Source organism: Mustela nivalis (assembly GCF_964662115.1).
Source record: "Mustela nivalis genome assembly, chromosome: 16".
Taxonomy (NCBI): Eukaryota; Metazoa; Chordata; class Mammalia; order Carnivora; family Mustelidae; genus Mustela; species Mustela nivalis.
In genome coordinates, this window is record NC_139035.1 from 65,333,523 (window position 1) to 65,358,009 (window position 24,487).

Below are 24,487 nucleotides of genomic sequence, written 5' to 3' on the forward strand. Positions count from 1 at the left end.
AACATGCAGCCACGGCCGACTCAGGAGGACGTAGTCCGGGATGATCAGATGTGGAAGATGTTGAGGGAAAGGAGATGGGTCTGATTCCGTTCCAGTCTCCCGGGGGGAAACGCCACGAAAGAGAAGCGGGGGAAGAACAGGGTCTCAATGTAAATGGTTTTGCTGAACCCCTGAGCTGGGGAGAGAGCACAGCCCGGGGCGGGGAGACAATCTGAAGCCAAGGGGGAGCGTGTCCCAGAGGAAGGGACTCACGGCAGAAAGCACGGCCCGAAGCTCTGACCCCGATGTGAGGCGGTGAGCAGGGGCAGAGTGGGCGGCCCGTGGGCGAGGCTGGGAGCCGGACGCCAGGGCTTGCTGTCCCCTGAGGCACGAGCGCGGTGGGGACGGTGAGGATGTTGTTTGCCTTCTCACCGAGCATCGTGTTTCTAAGCAGAAAGAGAAACCAAGCAGCAAAGAGCCTTGCCTGTCTGGTACGCTCGGCACACACGTGCCAAGTAGAAAACCGGTCGAAATAGAAAGTCGGTTCCATTCTGCGCCCTCTTCCCGGCCCTGCCCTCCCACCCCCACCCACGTCTTCCGCTGAGCCAAGTTGGAGAACGAACACTCGGGCTCAGCCGTGGGACTTGGCTGATGCGTGAATTGTTGGTCCAGTGGCAAATGGTGTCAGAGGCCTGGGGAGAGAGACGGCCCCGGTGGAGACCAGGCCACTGAATGGGTCTTGAATACCCTCTCTCCTTTTCAGTTTCATACAAATGACTGCTGAAAAAGTCAAGCCAGTGACTTTCTGTTGCGGCTGCCCTGGGGCGGAGAACAGTGAGAGCTGCTTTCAGATGTTTTCTTTCCTCTTTGTGAGACCCCCCGAAGAAGGGAGAATCACCCCAACATTTATGTCAGGAAGATAGAAACGTTCCTAGAGCGGCTGTGAGGAGTCAGAGACCCTGCCCAGGTCTCGGGTCTGACAGTGGATGGGTCCCCTCTGGTGGGCACGACCTTGGCGAGACCGGTGGCCTCTTCCTCTCTGACCAATGAGAGCCACAGCATCGGCTGCTCACGTGCCGTCCTGCCCAGGGAGCTTTGATCCTGTGATTGTGACACTTCCTAGAGACAGGAGGGCCTGAGATTTGCATATCCAGAACAGGAGGGCGGGGTATTGGCCCAAACCCTAGTTTTGCTGGCTTTTTGACTAAGATCCTAAAATTAAAAAAAAAAAAAAGTAACTGCTCAACTGCTCTTGGACTTCTTTTGTTTTCTTTAAAAAAAGAAAAGAAATCCTATAACAAAGAGTTCCAGGGCACCTGAGTGGCTCAGTGGGTTAAAGCCTCTGCCTTCGGCTCAGGTCATGGTCTCAGGATCCTGGGATGGAGCCCCGCATCGGACTCTCTGCTCAGCGGGGAGCCTGCTTCCCCCTCTCTCTGCCTGCCTCTCTGCCTACTTGTGATCTCTGTCTGTCAAATAAATAAATAAAATCTTTAAAACAAAACAAAACAAAGAGTTCCTTTATGACCCGTCTGCCTGGGCTTGAACATTAATTCTACCATTTGCTTCCTGTGACCTTCGACGATGCACTTAACTTCCCTGTGCCTCCGTTTCCTGATCTGTAATACGAGGACAGTCATAGAACTCTGAGCACTGTATAAACATTGTCACCACTTCAGAGATCTCCCAATCCATTCTGCAGTGGAAATTTCTTCTTGTGAAAATGCTTCGTTTCCCATGTAGCTCCCATTTTTGTGTGTGTGAAGCCAGTAGAACAGGTCACATTCCAAAGGAAGCATCTTCTTTTGATCCGTGTCCAGCGCCCACTGGGCACAACCTGAGGAGTCGCCCTGCCTGCGTGAAGTGCACGTGGCCTCCCACATGCAAGGGGCAGCACCCCGCTCTGCAGACGGGCTCTGCTCTTTCCTCTCTCCTCACCCGGACAGCCGTGTGTGGGGCGGTGGCAGGTGCAATGGTGCAATGGAAGCGACTCTGTTCTCTGTGGGGGCAGCACCAAGGAATGGCGCGGGGCTGCGTGTCCTTGCCATGGCTCGAGTCGTACTAAGTCAAAGCCCCGTGGATCCGGTCTCTGTGGGTTAAGTGCGCGGCGCACCTCGGGACTCCCCATCGCATTTTGGAGACACAAGTTGTTAAGGAACAACTCAATGCAGCCCCGTTGGTTTCTAGTACTTGGTATTCCAGCGGACTTAGGAACAAAGACACGAGCAAGGAATGAACTCTTGAGACTCAGATGCGTGTCACAGAGATTGGCGCCCGCTTCTAACCCCGGGAGACAGGATCTTACGTAGGTCTCGTCACTGCTCCAATCCCCCTCACCTTCACTGTACAACCTTTCCCTCTCCCGCTCTCCTAAACTAGACAGTTTAGGTCTCCCTCCGTGTAGTTTCCCAACGGATACAAATGACTGGGGTGCTGAGGGGCTGCCTCCCACCCAGACACCTGCCCAGCAGAAGCAGCCTTTCTGTTCACCGAAGGGCTTTCTCCAGATGTTGCCAATTTTTCCGTGTGCTGCCATGTGAGAAACATGGTTGAGAGGCGATGTCTTGCTGGGGTGAGGCTCAAGGCAAGGCCTGGCTTTGCCACCAGGAGAGACTAGTGGGTGACAACGAGCCAGCACTCCCACCGTAACCGGGCTGTCGGCTCTGTACGGGCATCAGGGCTGACATTCTATCCCGCAGATGGTTTTTCCTACCGGCTAAATGCACCATAAGGGAAAGGACTGTGTTTCATGCATCTCATTTTGCTGACTTCCTACGTGAGGCCTAGGAATCAAAGATGTTTGAAAGACGCATTAAATAAAGGAATATAATGAATGACTATCATTTCCCAAATTTCTCACATTATTTTTGTGATACTTGACACCATTTTCCAACTTTTAAATCATGCTTTTTAAGAAGGCCTTATACAGGGGTGCCTGGGTGGCTCAGCGGGTTAAAGCCTCTGCCTTCGGCTCAGGTCATGATCCCAGAGTCCTGGGATCGAGCCCTGCATCGGGCTCTCTGCTCAGCAGGGAGCCTGCTTCCTCCTCTCTCTCTCTCTCTGCCTGCTTGTGATCTCTGTCTGTGAAATAAATAAATAAAATCTTAAAAAAAAAAAAAAAGAAGGCCTTATAGAGGAATACGGCACATAAAAATGTTTAGACGAATGAAATTTTTAGATGATTAGTCACGGTTCACTATCAGTTTCTAATAAGCAGACACTTTTTCCAAATATTAACACGACACTGTGAGTTTTTTCACACATTGAGTCCTACTTTCTTCACTTGTGTTTTAAGCATAAGTAACTTTGGATGTCATCTCCCTGCCTGAGTCATGAATGACTTAAGGGGGTCAGGAGTTCTTGTGTCTTTCTGTCCTTCTGTCCCTGATGCACAGTAGGTGCTGAAGAGGCGATCTCGACTCGAAGAGGACAGATAAGAGCAGGGACAGCTTTCTTGGCTTGGCAAGGCCACATGGAAGCCTTTGGCCCTTTCATAGGTATTTTTATTTCTTTGCTACTGATTCCAGGTAATGTCTGCAAGTCCTATACCTGGGTCCTTACATCCCACGGACCGCCTTCTAATCCTGAGTTAATGCCAAGACATCCAGGCGTACAACTGGGCTCTGCGAGTGAACATGCACGTCGGTTTCAGAGTCGGGCTCCTGAAAGCGGAGGTAGGGATGCCATCGTGATGTGATACAGAGACAGCAAAGAAACGAGCATTAATAGGACCACTCGGGTACAGCAGGATCATTCATTTGGAGAGACTAGAGAGATGCTAGTCGATATGGACCCAAGAAATGAGGATAACAGTGAAGAGTGTTTTCGTATCTGGGACTGCAGAGGAAGCAAAAACTTAGTAAAAGGCCAGTTGCAAAACTCTGTACCCAGAGAAAGGTCAGCCCTTCTCCGAAGTGGGATGCACGTTTCGTGCTGGCTGATTTACTTTTTATTCATCAGAGATTAGGTTTCTCGTGTTGGCTTGTTGTTTGTCGGTTTATTAAACCACGATACGGGGAGATATCAGGTTCACCTTTTTTTTTTTTTTAAAGATTTTATTTATTTATTTGTCAGAGACAGAGAGAGCGAGAGAGAGCGAGCGCACAGGCAGACAGAGTGGAAGAGGGAGAAGCAGGTTCCCTGCGGAACAGAGAGCTCGATGTGGGACTCGATCCCAGGACACTAGGATTGTGACCTGAGCTGAAGGCAGCTGCTTAACCAACTGGGCCACCCAGGCGTCCCTCAGGTTCACCTTTTCAGTAATGCTTCAATGCTCCCTTGTTGGCTTTTAAGCCTATCACCAAACCAGTGATTGGGAAGTGATCGGCATTTATTAAATATTATAAATGAATGAATGAATGATAAATAAAGTAATTAAATGCGTATTTACTGCAATTCATGTATAATTTCTTTGTACTTGTTTCTGGATGTGATTTAGTGGACAAAACAAAAAATAATTATATTAAAATGAGTTTGAATTTATTTTCCAAACGATGTGGATTCACGGAGAAGTTGTTGTTGTTGTTTGTGCTCAAGGTGTTACCGTCCATGTGTGCACGGGATTATGTTTTGTTTGCTTTCTCAGAACCTTTATGCAAAGATACTCTCTCTTGTGTTATATGCTGTACTTTGATAGTCAGAAGTGGTTGTATTTCACTTATTTTATTAATTAATTAATATCACACATTCTATTTATTAATGTGATGCATGTATTAATGTCATTTTTTTGTGGTCCAAGAGACCCTATGTCACTTGATAAGCTCAAGGTGTTACCGTCCATGTGTGCACAGGTTTATGTGAAAGGGGCTGTCTCTCCTCAGAGAAAGCTACCAGGAACTCACACAGACTTGTGGTGGCCCACCGAAGGCAACGTCCCTGACTGGATTCCAAGCCCAGCAGCCAGGGGTGCAGAGATGAGAAAAATCGTTTGAGAATCAGAGAAGATCTGCCTCATCTCCCTGCACCCAACTTCCTGCCCCAGAGGAACCCCGGGGGGGAGGATCCAGTCACACCCAGCAGCCCCGGGGAGCACACAGCAAGGAGCCCAGGGACACTTAGTGTGTCTGGGTACATGAGCTCTAAGTAGGGGAGAGTCTTGGGGAAGAAAGGATGCTGAGGAGAACGCTGTGAGTGTTAATGTCATCCCAACAGACAGGTAACGGGCAGGGGTGGGGCAGCAGACGTGAACGTCGGGAAAACGGAGGACGAAGGGAAGGCACTGGTCTTTGCCAGGGGAGACTCATTAGGAGGCGGGGTGTGGGAGGAGAAGTCCGGGGACCTAAGTGTAGGTCACCTAGCTCTACCCTCACCCCCAAAATATTTTTCAGTAGCTTTATGGGATCACAGATACCAGGGCTGTAAGGTCCTTATAAGACATCTCTTTAAACCTTTTCATTTTAGAGAAGAGGACGTTGAGGAGAAATGGCCAGACTCAATGTTCATTTTGAGTTGGTGGCAACACGAGTTTAGAAAGCCAATTCCAAAAAAAAAGAACGAGTTCTATCTTACATCACAGCTCTTCTAGACCGATACCATAGAGCCCCGACTTCATCTGCTCACAGGTAACCTCCTTAGGGACCTCCTGGTACAGAATTCTCTGTGGCAACCCTTCCTCAGAACGCACCGAGTCTACTCACTGATTCCTCTTCTGGCCTTACCATTCTGAGCTCTGAGGGTGCTCTCAGAGAACACTTCTCTCACTGCTTCCTCCTCCAGCCTCTGCTGAGGGCATCCCCGAACTCCAGAGAGGTCCCCCCAGCAGACCCAGCAGGCACTTTCGAGAAGGTGTGTTCTCTTCTTGCGCAGGTTAGCACGACTGACTGCTGGGTACCGGGGGGGGGGGGGGGTGGCAGGTGTGGATGCTTTAAAGGATCAAGGGACGTTTCATCTGGACCATAAGGGGATGGCCGTGAGGATTTCTTGTCTCTGCTGTTTCCTGGCGGGGAGTGTGGGAGGAAGCCCTGGGTCCTGACTCTAGGGTCACTTTCTGTCCATCTGAAAAGAACGGATGGCCGCAGGACCGGGACTCCACTCCGGCTGTCAGCAAGCCTGTGACTTGCAGACTTCTTTTGCCTTCCAGCCTTTAGTTCCGCTTTTGAAGAATGAGGGGTTGAAAAGTGTTCTTGATGACATTTCATTTATTGTCAGGTTGATTCATTCCATACTTTTGGCTTGGGGAAATTTTTCAAAAGAAGAATTCTGAAGTTAGTGAATCTTCTGTCTTTGTCCCTTATTCTTAGGAGTCATGGACCCGCTGAACCGCACCTGGACCCCGAGTTTCCTTCTGGCTGGTTTCGCGGCCCCCAGGACGCTGCGGCCCCTGGCGTTCCTGGGCACGCTGTGCATCTACGTCCTCGCGCCGGCCGGGAACTTGTTCGTCATCGTGCTGGTGCGGGCAGACGCGGCGCTGTCCACACCCATGTACTTCTTCCTCAGCGTCCTCTCCCTCCTGGAGCTCTGGTACGTCAGCACCACGGCGCCCACGCTGCTGCACACGTGGCTCCACGGGCGCTCACCCGTCCCGGCCGCCGCGTGTTTCATCCAGCTGTAGTCTTCCACTCCCTGGGCATGACCGAGTGCTACCTGCTGGGGGTCATGGCGCTGGACCGCTACCTGGCCATCTGCCGCCCGCTGCACTACCACGCTCTCATGAGCAGAAGGGTGAGGTTGTGGCTGGCGGGGGGCTCGCGGGGGGCCGGCTTCTCCGCGGCACTGGTGCCGGCCGGCCTCACGGCCAGTCTGCCCTTCTGCTGGAAAGAGGTGGCCCACTACTTTTGTGACCTGGCCCCGCTGATGCGGCTGGCGTGTGTGGACACAGGCTGGCACGCTCAAGTGTATATTGTAGTGATTGGAATGGTCAACATATGCAACCTTGTGCTCATTTTAGGACTCTATGGCGGTATCCTGAGGGCTGTGCTGAAGCTGCCTTCGGTGGCCAGCCGGGCCAAGGCCTTCTCCACCTGCTCCTCTCACATGACCGTGGTGGCCCTCTTCTTTGGTTCTGCCTTTGTTGTCTATGTCGGGTCAGCTGGGAGTCATGCTGAAGGCACAGATAAGCGTATTGCCCTGGTGTATGCCCTTCTCACCCCTTTCCTCAACCCCATCATCTACACACTCCGCAACAAGGAGGTGAAGGAGGCTGTCAGAAGGGTCACCCAGAGGATCAGGGCTATGTTGAAGGGACCCTGAGGATCTATAGCATCATTTGGTGACTGTAGAATTTAATTGCTCAGTTGATCAAAAAATCAATTGAATAATTTTTTCAAACACAGTCCACATCAAGTGGACTGATTCTTTGATTGAGAAAAGCTGGGAAAGTTGTGGAGATCGGAGAGACACGGCCTCTAAACCCATATCTACCTAACATGGGTGAAAGGATGTAGATGAGAAAAACAAACACAAAAACAAAAGTAAGGATGTAGGTGCAGATATTTGGGCAAACTCAGAGCAATGGAATTATGTTTGAAAGAATTTGGAAGAACCAAAGCTGGCTGTGGAATTATGCTCAGGATGGGATTCTTGGGGAAGCTCTGAGAAAGGAGGGACATGTCATTAGCAAACAAAAAAAACAAAAGGACTCTCTGATGAAGGTTCAGATGTGGATTGGAAAACCATGGAAAATGACTTGTAGAAGCGCATTTCCATGTTCCCAGAATCCTACAGTACAAGAAAGTTTGAAGCTGGAGCTGGGAATTTCTTCTTTAAAGGGGAAGATTGGGGGTTAGAGATGAGGGTGCTGGGGCTGCTGATGGTTAGAAGTGAGTCATAGAAATATGCCTGGCACTGTAAGCTTGAGATCGCGAGTTAGTCGTCAGGGTGACATCATGGCAGGAGTCCTGTGAGTTTGGTGCTAGCTCTGGGAAGCAAGAGGAGATAATAAAAAGAAGGCATGATTTCTGTTTTCAGAGAATTTTTAGTTTTGTTTTGAAGGTTTGGTCTTCCATCCCTCTTTCACTCTCCCATCCTCCCCTTCCCTTTCCTGTCATACCACCACCATCACCACCACCATCACCACCATTACTATCACCATCATCATCACCACCATCACCGTCATCACCACCACCATCGCCATCATCATCATCACCATCATCACCATTATCACCACTGTCACCACCACTATCACCACGGTCACCACCACCATCACCACCACCATCACCACCATTACCGTCACCATCATCATCACCATCATCACCACCATCACCGTCATCACCACCACCATCACCATCACCGCCATCATCGCCACCATCACCACCACATCACCACCATTGCCATCACCATCATCATCACCACCATCACCACCACCATGACCACCATCATCGCCACCATTACCACCACCATCGCCACCATCACCACCACCATCGCCACTATCACCATCACCACTGTCACCACCACCATCACCACTGTCACCACCACGTGGCATCACCATCTCCATCACTAACAGTGACATACGGACTAATATCAAGAAATAAACATTTGTGTTTTGCTTTATGTGTCTCTGTGGTGGTGGGAGGTCATGAAAGGGAGAGAAGTAGTGCCTGCGTTGGCAGAAAGGGACTGAGGAAATGTAAAGTAGCTTCAGAGACGTTGATTCTGATATTTCCCCAACCCTCAGACCTCAGAATCCTAATCCCTTGAGGATCTAGATGGGACTTCAGACCAGATGTGGAACTGTAGGATCTTCTAGGAGATGTCTTGTCTCAGGATAACATGGCAGCAGCTCTACTGAAAATACAAAAAGAAAATTTGTTTTTAAAGTAATTCTGGGGAGCATTTTAAAAAAACAATAAGAGTAAATGAATTTTGGATTTCCTATTTTGTTGATATTGATGTTGAGATACTTTATCTCTAATGCAAGGATGACTTGGTTTTTATTTTAACTTATTTTCCTGGAAGGAAAATGTGTGTGGGGTGACATTCCATAGCACTGACCTCATTCCCTAATCAGTAATCCTCACTAGAGCTATAGACCGTTTAAGAACCCCCACTTAGTAAATGAAGATGGATGGTCCAATTTGAGGTTTTTCTAAAGACAATTTAGCCTTGGTCTCAGGTCAATTTTCCATGACCATCCAGCCCACATATGGACTACATTTTCTGCTCTGAGCTTTGGATGTGGGGTCTCCTAAGTAAGAAGAAACTAATTTTAATATTATTAAATCATGAAGGTTAATCTTATAGGAGTTACAACATCAGAAATCGAACCTGTGACCCTATCCCATCCCTAGTCAAAGTGATTGTTGCTTTCTTGCGGGAGTGGATGGGGTAGTGGAGGGGTCTATCCTGCGGAGATAGGGGACAAAGTTCAAGCCCAGGTTAAGCCAACATAGGATGTTTGAAGACTTACTTGGAACGGATATTGCCTGCAAGTAGGTGAGCTTCTAGGTTAGGCAGGGCCTACCCTCCCTCTGTCAAAATCCCTCTATCTTTACAGAAGTTAAGAATGAAGTCAGTAGGTGGGAAATAAGCCGACCAGGTTACATGGGAATTTAGAAACAGGCTGGGAATGGACAGTACCAAGGGCTTCTAACCCTTCCCACCGTATCACCAGGGCACAGTCTCTACATTGCCATGTTGACCTGAAGCAGAAGGTCTGTGGCCTTGACTGAGCACCACATGGCAGAAGTGGTTGGTGGCGTGTGAATTTGGTGGGTCGTGGTGGTCAGTGGAGGACCTACTTGTCTGTCCCACCGAGTGAATGTTCTCCTTACAGAGAACGTGGCCTGCCATGGGGCACATACGAAGATTTCTCTGGCCAGATTTCGGTCTCAGGCTTCCTGCCATTTTTACTTTCCCTTGAAGAGGTAGGAGTGGGTTCCCTTCTCCGTAGAACTATCCCGGACTCCTGTCTAACCCCACAGTCTCTTACACAGACATGCCATTTTTACTGGCGTATTTTGTCTCCGTTTTCTCATTACATTTCCTATAGCAGGAAAATGAATCCATTTTATTTCCAAGATCAATTAGTAGATAAAGAGTCTGAACTCATTTCAAACGTGTTACCTCTCCCAAGCAAGAGGAAAGAACAGCATTGCCACGGATTGGAAGGGGACTGTTCCTATGGAGGAAGTCCTACCATCAGGTGGGAGAACCATCAACAAAATGATCACACTCACCGCCAAAGTAAGATACCCACCCCCCCCCCAAGTAAATAATACTCCAGAGAGATAAAATCATAAGTAAGGAAATAAAACATTTAAGGATACTACTTGTCACGACCCACGCACTGAAGGCACGTAAAATACGGATCGACTGGAAGCACGTATGGCATCAAACACACACTAGGTTGTAAAATAAGGTTCACTGGAGCTGTGCGTCCCTTGTCCCAAAGACCTAACATAGAGTTTGGTGGCCAAAGTGAAGATACTGTATTGTCTATTTGACATTTGCAGAGAGGGTAAATCTTCCTAGTTCTCTTAAAAAAAAAAAAAAAAAAAAAAAAAAAAAAAAAAAAAAAGAAAAAAGAAAGAAAGAAAGAAAAAGAAAATGAAGTATGTGAGATGGTGGATAGTTTATCAGCTTGATGGTGGCAATCATTTCACAGTGAGCCGTTCTCCCCAGAAATCCACGGTTACCCCGGGCTGCAAGCAGAGGTGCCTCCTTCTGACGCATCTCCATGAGGTCAGGGCAGCCCCACGCTCCGCCCCTTGCCTCCTTCCCCGCCACGCAGGAGTTTTACCATCTCACACCAGCACAAGGAGAGTGAGTGCAGGACAACCAGGTGTGCTGGAAGCAGGAGAGCGAGCTTTTACCACAGTATCTCCTCGTCATTGTCTCATTTTAGTATTAGTACTGTAATTTATTTTTTTCAAAGATTTTACTTAAGTGCAAATCAGTCAACATACAGTGTATTATTAGTTTCCGGGGTGGAATTTCGTAATTGGTCCCTTGCATAGAAGCCAGTACTCATCAGCTCCCGGGCCCTCCTTAATGCCCGTCCCCAGTTACCGCGTCCCCCGCACATCTCCCCTCCAGCCGCCCTCAGTTTGTTCCCTGGAGTTAAGTCTCTTACTGTAATTTGCGAATCGAACTTGTTCATAGGTATGTATGTACTGGAAAAAATATAATATGTATGTATTTCCACAGTTTGGGGCATCCACGGGAGGGCTTGGAACACATTGCCTACACACAGGAAGGGACTACTGCATACGTAGATCAAAGCCTCAAATTGTACACCTTGAATACATACAATTTCTCTTTGTCAATCATTACTCAAAATAAAACAAGCCTCAGCACGTTAAGAGAATTAATCTTGTATAGACTGGCTTTTAACTCATCATATAATTACATTTAAAATAAATAACTAAATGATAAATTTAAAACGTCCATATTTTGATATTAAAAGAGCATTTCTAAACAATTTATGGATTTAAGAAGAAATTGGAAACGAAAGTAGAAAATATTTAGATCTGAACAATAATAAAAAATCGCAATTTTGAACTTCTGGGTAAGGCAAAAGTGGTTCTTAGAGAGAAATTCATAACCTTAAATGTTTGCATCATTAGAGAAGGAATGTGCAAAATTAATTTAAAGTAAGAACTTAGAAAAATAATATCAGAGAAAAAATGAAGAAGTTTGAAGAAAAGAAAGTATGCACAGGGGAGCAGAAATTAATGTAATAAAAATATAACAAAGAAGACATAGAAATTAAAAAGTTCATTCTACAGAAAAAAAAGAACAAACTCCTTACAAGAGTAATAAACAAGAGGAAGAGAGGGGTAAGAAATACAAAGAATGAAAAACAAACTATCAGTTTAAGTCACAAAGTTTAAAATGATAAGATGATAACTATAAACAACATTACCCATTAATTAAAATTTAGCTAGCCAGATTCATTCCCAGGAAATTTAAAATTACCAATGTCAAGTTCGGAAGCAGTGGAAAATATTAATAGCAGATTAGTTCAAAATTTTCCTGTAAATAAAACTGAGAACCCCAATAGCTTAGCAAGTGAGTTCTTGAGTTCTACCAAGATTTTTTCAATTTAATTTTATTTTTTCAGTGTTCCAAAATTCATTGTTTATATACCACACCCAGTGCTCCATGCAAAATGTCCCCCATTAATACCTACCACCAGGCTCTACCAGGTATTAAAGGAAAAGGTAAGTCCTGTGTTTAGCCCCTCCAGAGAACAGAATTCCTGGAAATACCACTCAATGATGCATTTTAAGAAGCTCTCCTGACGCTGATTCCAAAATAAATAAAACCAGTGTAAGAAGAAAGACTTGGAGGCCCGTCTCACTCGTTAACATCAATGCGAACTTTGCCCTCCACTTCGCCCTGAGCCTAGTTCAGTCATCTGTACTAAGTGGCTAGGACTGAGATTGGTTTATCTCAGGAATGCAAGATTGACCTAGCATTTGAAAAGTGAATAAAACAAGTTATCATATTAATGGATTAAAAAATAAAAAATCCCTGATGAGAATCTCTTTTGATGCAGGAATAAAAATGCATTCAATAATCATTCATAATTTAAAAACGAGAAACTATAACAAAACTCCAAAAAAGCTTCCTGATAAGGCATTTTTTAAAAAAGATTTTATTTATTTATTTGAGAGAGAGAGAGACAGAAATAGAGAGAACAGGAGGGAGGAGAGGAAGGAGCACGGAGGACAGGGAGAAGCAGGTTCCCCACTGAGCAGGGGCCAGACAGGGGCTCCCAGGACCCCGGGATCCTGATCTGAGCTGAAGGCAGATACATAACTAACTGAGCCATCCAGGCGCTCCTGATAAGGCACTTTTAAAAATCGGGACGCCTGGGTGGCTCAGTTGGTTGAGCCGCTGCCTTCGGTTCAGGTCGTGATCCCGGGGTCCTGGGATCGAGTCCCACATCGGGCTCCTTGCTCGGCAGGGTGCCTGCTTCTCTTGCTGCTTCTGCCTGCCTCTCTGCCTGCTTGAGTGTTCTCTCTCTCTCTCTTCTCTCTCTCTCTCACAAATAAATAAAATCTTAAAAAAAAAATCATGCAGCCAACCTCATAGTGAATTATGAAAAGCCTTTCCTTTAAGATCGAGAGTGAACCGAGATTAATGGCTAACACAGTTCCTGTTCAATGTTGCCAGAGGTACTGGCTATCACAGCGAAAAGCACAAGGAATGAAGAAGTTAAAAGAATCAACAATGGGAAAAGCTGTATTTATTTTTAGATTTATTCTTACTTATGTTGAAGTACAGACAAATTATTAAAATTGACATGGAGGGTTGACCAGCCTGCTGGTCACAGTTCAATGGGGGGTGGGGGGGAGAGCCAATTGCATAATTATATAACAACAGCTATCATAAAATATAATTAAAGAGAAATTGTGTGTATGTTAGGCATTGTATATCTTCTTTCACGTACATGAATTTAAATAAATCTTAAGAAAAGAGAATTCATTATAGCAACAAAAATATATATAAAGTACTTAACAAAAGATGTTCAAGGCTTTTGGAGCCTCTCTTACAAATTTGTATTCAAGGTCATTATCTAACACTTATAAATTATAATAAGATAGAACACATTCGTGCTTCAGGAAATCGATATGAGGAAAACATCTCTGCACCCTGAATTGGCCTTTTGATAAAAACAATATGTCATACAGTTTCCAAATGTGGTATTCATGGGATTTGACAATCTTCCCCAAAGTTAAGAATAGTCACAACGTTCAAGAAGAAAAGGGAGAAAAGGGGCATAGGTGGGTAGAGTGGGGAGCGGCGGCTGGTGGCAGGGTTTCCACCAGACATCAGGTGGGTCAGATTATAAAATAGTTCAGGTATACTCAGTGGCCTCTGAAAGTGACAGCATTAGAAGAAATTATCACTGAGACTTTGGTTTATACAACAAAGTACATCTTTTCTCTAATGGCTTTTTAAAAGCAGAACTAAAATGTGCCACGTGGGGGAGTATTAAATCCACACGAGAAGCCAAACAACATTCAGCATTTGGAACCCTCAAAAGGAGGGTATAGGGCGCCTGCCACCATTTATAAAAAGATGCATATAATTTTAGCTTCAAAATTGCCAAAAGGACTTTTATTTTTATTTTTTATTCTTTTTTAGATTCGTACACAGGCAAACCGAAGGGGGGAAGAAAGTGAATGTGATTATCACTTTAGAAATCGAGAGCTGTTCTGCATTTCCATAATTTTTTGTCGCAGGAAACAAAGGCCTTTTTTTGGGGGGCTGTGGTGGAGAACTGACACTTCCCGATCTAGCAGAGATGATTAATGGCAAGTCCAAGTCAGGAACCATTTGTTGTCTCTCACCGTAGACGGGTCTATGACGCCCTTGGGGTTGACGAGGTAATTTGCATAGTGAAAATTAAGGTGGAAACCAAACAGATGTGCTCTGTGCCTGCGGCAGACTGCGGGCAGCGTCAGGTGCAACTCAGCTCGGCTTGCTTCCGCGTGATTCCTGCGCACGACTGTCTAGTTTCCAGGGGCGTATAGAATTATATTTTTATGCTACTCATATTAATAATAATCAAGAGATTTATTTAAATTCTAAACAAACTTTGAGGCCCCAGTGATGGCTTGATAGTCCGTTTAATTATAGCTTATTTCCTTCCTCGTGGGCTGGCTCTTCTGAAATTTTCATTTGTCTTCTTCAAAGGGGGTTTATATGACACTCCTGCTGGCACCGCTGCTCTCCTGGGGGCCTGTGGGTGTCATCTCTGCCTTCCACCTGTCACACGAAGGGCTCCGTCTACGAGTTCTGAGTGACAGGGTGTGGGGTGGATGTGTGCTCCCCAAGGTGTGACAAGTGACAGGAAATGTCAGGGTTGACGGGGGAGTTGGGGGGCCATTAGAGAGGTGGGTCTCAGGCATGTCCTCACTGATGGGACCATCAACTCTGAACTGGGCCAGACCTCAAGTGTCTGCACTTGATGTCTGCACAAATGTCTGCAGCTCGCTGGGTCACAGACTTTGCTTGGTGAGGACCCTCGCCACCAAGGATGTTCAGCCAAGATTAGTTTTCTACCTCCAACACCGATCAAAGATCTTTGTAAGTCACACACACACACACACACACACACACACACACACACATGTGCACACTCACCCTCTGCCTTTAAAAATTTCGATGTTTGTCCCCTAGGAGGACACAGTTTGGGTGACCACCTCAATCTCTGTTCTCTGAATTATAAGACCCCAGATCTATGCTTCTGTTTGCTTCATTTCGATTCTGCCTCTTTTCTTGGTGAACAGAGTTTGTATGTATAGATTGATTTGAAGCTCAAATAATAGAAAACTTGTCAAAGAATATCTATTTGCTTGACACACCAATTTTAGGCTGGATGGAGGCTTTTGGGGATGCGGAGAGACACCTTCTAGGGTTCATGACACGTGGAAGCCGTGTCGAAACACTAGAGGTAGAAAAATGTTAATCAAAGCAAAGTGTGTATGCCTGTGTGTGTGCGTGCGTGTGTGTGCAGGTGCACATGGAAGGGGGTTCTGAACTAAATCCCAATCCAGCTAGGGTCCATGGTCCTAATCAGATCTGTAGCCTGTTTTGGAAATAGACTTTGGCTGGAGCCCAGCCCCGCCGGGTCCCTTCAGCTGCTGTCTGTGGCCGCTTGCCCTCCATGACGGCAGAGTGAATAGTTGTGACACAGCCTAAGGGCTTGCAAAGCCTGAAGTATTCACCCTGTGGCTCTCATCAACAGTTGGCCCGCTCCTTCCTCCATATTTACATGTCACCTACAAAGTAGAGACTGGGACACTCTAACAGAGGAACTCATCACCGCAGGACAAACTATGTGCTCAGGACAAGTTAATAAAGCGGCAACTCCTGTTCTCTGCTTGTCTGTAATTTGGCACCTCCCCGCCGATGGCTCTGGCTCGGAGACAGCATCCTTAGGAGCTTTGCAGAACACTTTCCTTAGCTCTTTTCAGCTTCTCCTCAAGGCTTCTTACTCTCTGTCTCTCTCTGCCTGCGTGGCCCCATCCCATGAACATGTCCTGGACACAAGGGAAGGTGTGGGTTGGGTGACAGCGTTGTTGGGAGGGCTTCTTGTTAGAGGAACAGCTTTTCTCAAAGTACATGCGTTTTATAATAACTTTGAAGAAAAAGATCTAGGGGTCTTCCCCGGGCGTCTCAGTCAGCGGTGATACTCGAAAGTTGCAGGAATAACCTCACAGGAGACCTAGAGTATACTCGTCAACAGTATAGGTGACCTGAAGTTGGCAGATGGTAGAGCCAGACTCTACCTGGTGATGAGAACCAGACTCAAGCAGCCTCCGAAAGCTCATCGGAAATAGACCGAATGTCACAAGAGGAGCCACCGAGGGGATAAGGAAGGGTCTTGGGTCTGGGCAGAGGAACAAAGTGAGCAAGTATGACAACACACGAAGCTGTCCAGGCATGTAAGGACAGGGAGGCGCGTGTCTCTCTATCGGTTAACGCATGACTAGGGTCTTCTCGACGCTGGCACTGGGTCAGACAAGAGGCGTCTGTGTGGAACACAGACACCGAATAGAGAGACCCAGTCCCTGCCGTTATGAAGCCTACAGTTCAGTATGGGAACGGACATTGCTCGCAAGTTATTAGAAATGAGACTAATTCGTAAGTACAGAGCTCTCTGGAAACAGGTAAGGGGAGACTCTGGCCGGTCCTGTTTGTAAGTGTGGAGTAGGCTGGTGGGGGTGGGTGGGGCTAGTTATCAGGGAGACCTTCCCTTTACTCACCCAACAGTTACTGCATATCTGCTTTGTGCCGGAAGAAAAATGCCAGGCACTGAACCATCGTGTTAAACAAACTTGGTCTCTGTTTTCACTGCCTTTATAATTTATTGGTAAAAAGAGAGAAATAAGCATATAAATAAATAAATAAATAAAACGTACGCTACGAATGCATCGCCGGGCTGCCGTGAGCAGAAGAGCGGTTGGGAGGTCGGCCATTCACGTCCTGTGGTCACGTGCGACTCCTCTGACGGGGTGTGACGGTGGAGACCAGAGAATGAGGAGATGCTGCCTTGGTGGAAGGCAGCCCACCCAGAGGGCACACGCCAGGATGTTGTTGTACAGCGTCCTAAGCCGAGGGGAGCGTGATTCAGGAACTTGGGGGATAGAGCTGGTTTCTATTTTTAAGACTTTATTTGATAGAGAGAGAGAGAGAGAGAGAGCACAAGCAGGGGGAGCGGCAGGCAGAGGGAGAGGGAGAGGCAGGCTCCCTGCTGAACCGGGAGTCAGACACGGGCTCGAGCCCAGGACCCTGGGATCAGCAGCTGAGCAGATGCTTAACTGACGGAGCCCCCCAGGCATCCCGCTGATTCCTACTTTTATCCAGCGTCTTTGTAGTCTTGCTGCTGTTTTCAGTAAGCAAGACAGCGACAAACACAAACCAGTCTGAAAAGGAGTGACCGGTCAAGGGACTTCAACATTCGAGACGGATCTTCGGCCGGAAGGAGAGGGGGTCGAGGCAGGACAGGAGAGCTGTGTTCTGGTATTTGTGAATCTAGAGTGGTGCGGAGTCCAGACCGACGGCCTCAGGACGAGGGTGTGGGAGTGACAAGGAGCTGAGTTTCAGTTCCTGGAAACTCACACGTGAACCATCCGGATTGGTCCCTTTATTTCTTAATGGAGCGAACTCTTCAATAGGGAAATTATCAATTAATGTTAGAAACACGAGAAAGGAAAATGGCGTCATGGCCGGGAGAGGAAGAAACGGAGGCTGTGGATCTCCTCGTACGTACTAGACTTTATCGTCTACCTTTCATGCCTTTTACCCGAGAGAGAGAAAGACATTCAAAAGCAGCGACGGCGTTCTCACAGAATAGCAGCGTCAGCCTAGGCCCCTCGGTGATTGTGGTGATGTGAGGAAGAGAAAGGCCACCTCGTCATCATGTAGAAGCACGTACAAAAATGGCATCACCACACAGACGATAAAGAAAGGATCTCCCTCTCCCAGTGAATGGGAGTGACTGCTTCTTCATGACTGACCGCTCTCACCCACCTTCTGGGTAAGATTCATTAAGACGCCCCATCATAGTTCACACCAAGCCCGGCTCCCCGGCGCCGTCCGCAGACGGCCTTCATGAAGCCTTTAGGAATTCCGCTCGAACGCGCCCTTACTCAACCCTGCACGGTGCCCGTGATGTGCGACCCCGCATGGCCGGGAGTCAGTGGGACGGACGCCGTGAAACGACAGGTGTGGTCCCGTCCTTTGGCTGGAAGAGAAGTGACTTCGATGTGGTTGCGGAGTTATTTGGGGGAGTTTAATTAACACGCATTTACCTCTACAACAGGAAGCCGGGAGGTACACAGACACGTTCTGGAATGAAGGGGTGACTTTGTGTGTTCATCGCACTTAACCTCACGGCACACACCTACGCAGGGACGACACGGACTGGAAGACGCGCAGGAATGTCTGAGGCCGCGTGGCCGTGAGCGGGGCTCAGCAGGACAGCCCGACCACGACCGGCGTTTCTGAGCTTGGTGTTGAGCACGGTTCTGCGGTCAGAGCAGGGGCACTTTCAGTGCATGACCTGGGACACATTATACTCTCTGTGCCTTGGTTTCCCCACATGGGAAATGGAAATCACCCTGGCACCCACCTCACAGAGTAACTGCAAAAATCGTATCCATGCGTGTGCTGTGCTCAGAAAGACACACGTGACCTAGTAGAGCCTTCGTAATTGGGTATTTTGGTAGAGCTGGGGTTGAAATAAAGGTTTCTGAGGCTCTACGACCCATACTTCTCCCCGCCCCCAGAGCTGCCTGCTCCTATCAGGGAGGCTTCCCGAAGGAAGAGAGAAGTAGGGCTGGGTCAGGCACACGATCAGGTGGAGTATCTGGCTGGAAAGATGCAGGGAAATACAAAGTCTTTGGATTTGTGAGGCCAGACAGGAAATGTGAGGGAGTGTGTGATTTTGGGAAGAGGAGTAGGACAGTGGGGCCCTGTTTCAGAGCCGGAGTCCGGGAGTCTGTGTGAAGAAGCTGGTGGTGATAGGGGAGGGGTAGGCGTGAAGGAAGGGATGGTGAGATGGGAGCATTTGGGAGAGCTTCTCGGAGCCCGGGTAGGGGAAGATGACATGGCATCCGTCCAAGTGCCCTCCCAGGAGGAGGGCCCTGATCCCCACTGCCTCTGGGGTTGGAGGTCTCTTCCTTGCCTGTGCCCCTTGTGGCCTGAAACAGGGCTGGCTCAGGGGACCCTGCCCCATGGGGATGGCATCTCTACAGAGAGAAAAGTCTCCTAGATCCAGTCTCAGTCTCCCACATACGTCTGAGCCCAGCAAGACAGAAACCGATGCAGGAGACACGCAGCTGCTGGTAGGTGATCCGAGGGCCACACTAGTGATGCAGACCGGGGGTCTGGAAGGTGGGACCGGTACTGAGGGATTTGAAAACAGCTGATATTCTGACATTGGAGAGGTGGCTCAGTGGAAAGATGACTCCCGTGAGGACTTGGAATGTCTGGCTCTGAGAGTCCTAGACAACCAGACGAGAAAGACCCTCTCCATGGTCCTGAGCCCCCGTTCAATACGTGAATTCAGTCCACAACTGAGAGTGGCTAACGGGGCTCACACCTGCTCCGAAAATGTGGAGAGACAGGAAGCTGCCGCATGTGCGGCCACAGACTGGCCATGTGCCGTCAGGAGGGTCGAGAGTGGGGTCTTCAGAGACGATCCCTCATGACCCAGGAGCCGTGAATACAAAGATCTCGTGAGATGGGTTGTCCCGGGAGCAGCTGCAGTGGGAAGGAGTCACCTAGAGAGGCCGGGACGCAGGCTCTCCAGCCGCGGGGTGAAGGACACTTGTTGAGGCTAGAATCGGAGATCCAGAGGGTGGGCCCTTCTGGAATCATTCCCTGTTTGTCTTGACCTACACTTGCAGCTGGCTTCAAGACAGCTAACTGGTGAGAAGAGCAAATGTTGTCAGTCACAGTTACTACACACTGAAGGTGATCAGAAAAACCTGTGGAATTTAATTCCCGTGGAAGAGCAAGGAATGGGCTCTTGAACAGGACTAGGGGAAGGGAAGCAAGCCCAGATCTTCCAGGCTAAGTTCCTGTAGGTACACTGAGCTTGAGATGCCACAGGAACGGCAGGAAGGAAGTGTTCAGGTGCAACTAAAAATATAACTTAAATTCAGGCTACAGGAAGGTTGAGGTACATTCACAAAGTCTTCACTGAGCTCACAGCTCTGAGCTTGTCGCTCTGGGTGCTGGCGGGATGCACAGTCGTTAATGAAGCTCTGCCTCTCCGAGATCTTGCCAGGTCCCGGGGAAGACAGACTTCTCACGAAGGTGATGCTGTGTGCTAAGTGGGCACTGCACGTGGAAGAAGGAATCAGTCACGTTTTCCAACGGAGCCAGGAAAGGCTTCACCAGAGAGCTCCCATTTGGTCTAATTTTGAAGGATGAGAAGCGGTTGTCAGACGGGGGGAAAAGAAAGAGTGTAGAAGCAAGAGGTTAAGGGGGCACAGATGACAGAATGCAGTGAAGCCAAGATTTCTGTTCTAACCTCATTTGTCTCCTGTACTTGGAGTGGAGAGTGCACAGTTCCTATAGATACAAGAGGTTCACAAGGACCTCCTTACACACAAAGTGCTCTGAGTCCATCCAGCATTTTAAAACATCAAACTCGAAATTTTTCAGTACTGCAGGGCGCTCGGGTTTGGGAGCCGCGTTGGGGTTTGGGTGGGTGGTATGAGCCGAGGGGAAAGTGTGGGGAGCCGTACCAGTTATTAAATTAACTAGTTTTATTAAAACATTGGAATACTTTGAATGTGAAAGCCGTTGTATCAAGTATTAGAATTGCAAAATAAGTAAGAGACGGCAGATGGTCAGCATGGAATCTAGAATTTGGACAGCCCTCTCCAGATGCACCAAGACCTATACAGGGTGTGGTGTCGCTGTCTCCAGCTGCCGTGTTTGTATTCATACCCTCTGTGATGTATTGTGTCTGTGGTTCAGTGGTTTCTCTCTCTCTCTTTTTGCATTTGCTTCTCACAGTGCTTGAAAATAATTAGAATATGCAACACTTTTTTTTTTTTTTTTTGGTGTGAAATTTTGCCAAGCCAGCTATGATTTCCCCACCTCTACTGATAACCATCGATTTTCTGACACGCAGAATGTGGGCTTCTTGACTCTTGGTGGGGTTGTTGTGTGAACCACCCACTTGGCTTTCCACCAGCAACACCCACAAGGCAAATTCACACCTTTGTGTCTGAGCTGGAGGTCGGGATAGTTGACTATCAGTGATGTTTTAAAAACCGATCAAGCCGTCCCTCTGGCTAACATTCCTCCTAAGGGGCTACGGTCCCAGCTGTCTCACCACAGAGGGGAACGTGCATTTCTCGAGGTCCCGCTCTTCCTGTCCTGCACCTACTCGTGTGCTTTTTGTCTGAAGTGTTTGTTTTCTTCTTTTAGCTAACTAACTGCCACTGTTTCTGGAAAATTCAGTCCGAGAGGTTCTCCCTCTGAGAAGCTCCTCAGTCAGCCTGGGCTGAGGAACCGGCCCCTTCCTCAGCGCTCCGTGGCTCTGCACTTCTCAGGCGATACCAGGAGGACTGACTGCTGTGCTGCTTTCCCTTCGAGGCCATCAGCTGTCTGGGGGCAGGGACTGCACCTTGCTGAGGTCGGACTCTGGATGCCGGACACCCGTGCATTCGAGAAGTGTTTGTGTTAGTCAACGGGAACAACAGACTTGCCTCTGCCTTCATCTCATTCACAAATCTCACCTTTTGAATTTGACTGAAGGAAACATTAAGACCCGAGGAAGTGGATAGAATGTTTGGGGAAGGACACACAGTGTGGAGAGCATGAAGGGCAGGGGTTCAAGTCCTGTTTTTGTCACATGGTGTCTCTAAGAAATAGAAGAGTTTTATTATCTCACCCTTCTATCTGTTCTCGAACTTTCCCAGCTGTAAAATGGGGATAACAAGGATATTCATCACTTGTGTGAAAATGAAGTAAAATACAAACCACGTGTAAAAATGCTTGTTGCGTCATAAGCGTTAGCGGTTGTTAACTTTAGAGTAGTATCCCCAGAAGTGGCAGTTGGAGTAATGAAATGCTGCCTTTAAATTAAAAAAACAAAACAAAACAATAAAGACAAATGAAGTTTTGAGTTGGGTTTGGCAGTCACCTGTCCCCATGTTCGTCTCCCTTCCTCCCTCCCCCACCTCAGCCTTCCATGGAATCTCACAACCACTCGAGCTTGGCTGAGTTCGTGCTCCTTGGTTTCCCCAAAGTGGGCCACATCAAGGGCTGGCTTTTTGTCCTGCTGCTGTCGGCATACCTGTTCACTATCTGTGGGAACACGCTCATCTTCTTAGTCATACGACTGGACGCAGCCCTACACACCCCCATGTACCACTTCATCAGTATACTTTCCTTTCTGGAACTTTGGTATACAGCCACCACCATCCCCAAGATGCTGGCCAATCTGCTCAGTGAGAAGAAGACCATTTCCTTTGCAGGGTGTCTCCTTCAGACCTACTTCTTCCACTCCCTAGGGGCCTCTGAATGCTACCTTCTAACAGCCATGGCCTACGACCGATACCTGGCCATCTGCCGGCCCCTCCACTACCCTGCAATCATGACCCCGGCACTCTGTGGCAAGATGGCTGCTGCTTGTTGGACTTGTGGCTTCCTGTGTCCCATTTCTGAAGTCATCCTGGTGTCCCAGCTCCCCTTCTGTGGCTATAATGAAATTCAACACATCTTCTGTGACTTTCCACCTCTGCTGAGCCTGGCCTGCAAGGACACAGCCACTAATGTCCTCGTGGACTTTGCCATCAACGCCTTCATCATCCTTATAACCTTCCTCTTCATTATGGTTTCCTACGGAAGAATCATTGGTGCTGTCCTGAAAATAAAAACAGCTGCAGGGAGAAAGAAGGCCTTCTCCACGTGTGCCTCACATCTCACCGTGGTTCTCATCTTCTTTGGCTGCATCATCTTCATGTATGTGCGCCTAAGGAAGAGCTATTCTCTGACCCTTGACCGGACACTTGCTGTGGTCTACTCTGTACTGACACCACTGGTCAACCCAATCATCTACAGTCTTCGTAACAAGGAACTCATTAAGGCCATCAGGAGGACCATCTTCCGGAAAGGCGGGGGAGCCAGTCCCACTCACCACTGACCCTTTACCAAGGTCTGTCCTCCACTTCAATGTTGGCTCATTCAAGCTCTATGGGCCTTTGTCTTGACCTTGAGTAATCTTTCCACTATCACACATGCTATGGACCTCATCCCCTTTTGTCTTCTCAAAGGCATAGTTTACATTTTTCTTTAATTTCCTATATCTTTACTGTTTTCCATTTTTTACTTCATCAGTGCTTTGAACATTTAAGAATACTTTAGAATTTCCCTTCTTAACAAGCACGCATATTTCCTTGGCCTACATTCTCAGCCCGCTAGAGGTCTATGTCTCTCTGCTCCCATTTCCAGTTAAACTTCTCCACGTGATTATTGCAATCTACCTCCCCTTCTTCACTTCCTACCCACTTTACAACCCGTTGCCATCTGGAATTGGCTCAGACCTTTCCCAAAAACACTTTGCCAAGATCATAATGATCCCCAGGCTGAATCCATGAGACCCTTTTTGTCTTTCCTCTTTCTTGTACTCTTGACACACGTGACCAGTTCTTCCTTCTCAAAAAGGTTGGTCTCTCAGCTTCAACTGCATCATTATCTCTTCATTTTCTCCTTATTCCTCGAATCCATCTTTTTATCTTTTTGGTCCTATCTTATTAGATTTTTGAGTTATTCTTGGCTCCAAGAATGTTGCACTGTTTCCCCCCAGTGTTTCATTTGGTTCCCTTCTCATCGTGTGAGTGATGTTCCGATGTCACATTCCAGTGACATTATCGTGGAGAGGATAATGTAGATGGTCACCTAGTGCATGTTATCTAATGTATGGGACTCCTTTTTTCTCTTTGAAGTTATGTTTGTTTCCTTCTAAATATGTATCACAATTTGTATGCATATATGCAGATAGAGAGATCAAAATAATATATAATTTGTTGTTCTTTCTTACAATCTATAAATTGCATTTGGTTTGAAATCATGTCAGTTTTGTTACTTGCTATATGTCCAGAATCTAACAAGTGTCTAAACTTGCTGAGTATCAGTAAAAATGTCAAGAGTGAAAAATATAATGAATCTGACCCACTCCTCTCACTAACACATTCTGGTCCCCACTCTAATCACTACTGGAACCCACTCTTTTTTACAGTCCTTTGATCCACTCCGGGTGAACTCACCCACTGTCTCCTGCGCAGCCAGCCTCAGCTTGCTGACCTCCGCCTTTAAATCCCTTTGGATAATACTGACAATTAATCATTAATTACTGCATACCTTGGTTATCCTCTCTGGATCTCTATTTCTTATTCACAAACTGGTGGGCAGGTAAGCTTTCTTTAGGTGATGTTCACTGTTAACATTATGTGGTTCTATGACCCCATTTAACTCTTTATTTTCTCTTATATCAAAAGATTCTTGAATTCCAAGTCTAGCTATTTGTCACAAAATGATAGGTTTGTTTTTTTTTTCCTGAGTCACACATTTCCCAGACTCTTTTAAGATTAAG

At 47.4% G+C, this 24,487-nt stretch overlaps 1 protein-coding gene and 1 pseudogene across 2 annotated transcripts; both read left to right on the forward strand.

Annotated features, from left to right (window-relative positions):
- Positions 1-6,220: 6,220 nt before the first annotated feature.
- Positions 6,221-7,164, forward strand: LOC309850001 (olfactory receptor 10C1-like; annotated as a pseudogene). The gene has a single exon. The product of its transcript is annotated as an olfactory receptor 10C1-like (transcript).
- Positions 7,165-22,084: 14,920 nt separating this feature from the next.
- Positions 22,085-23,038, forward strand: LOC309849680 (olfactory receptor 6N2; the record flags this gene model as incomplete). The annotated part of the gene is made up of 1 exon (XM_082702555.1): positions 22,085-23,038. The coding sequence occupies one exon, from the start codon at positions 22,085-22,087 to the stop codon at positions 23,036-23,038; it is 954 nt and encodes a 317-aa protein (XP_082558681.1).
- Between the last annotated feature and the right edge of the window lie 1,449 nt (positions 23,039-24,487).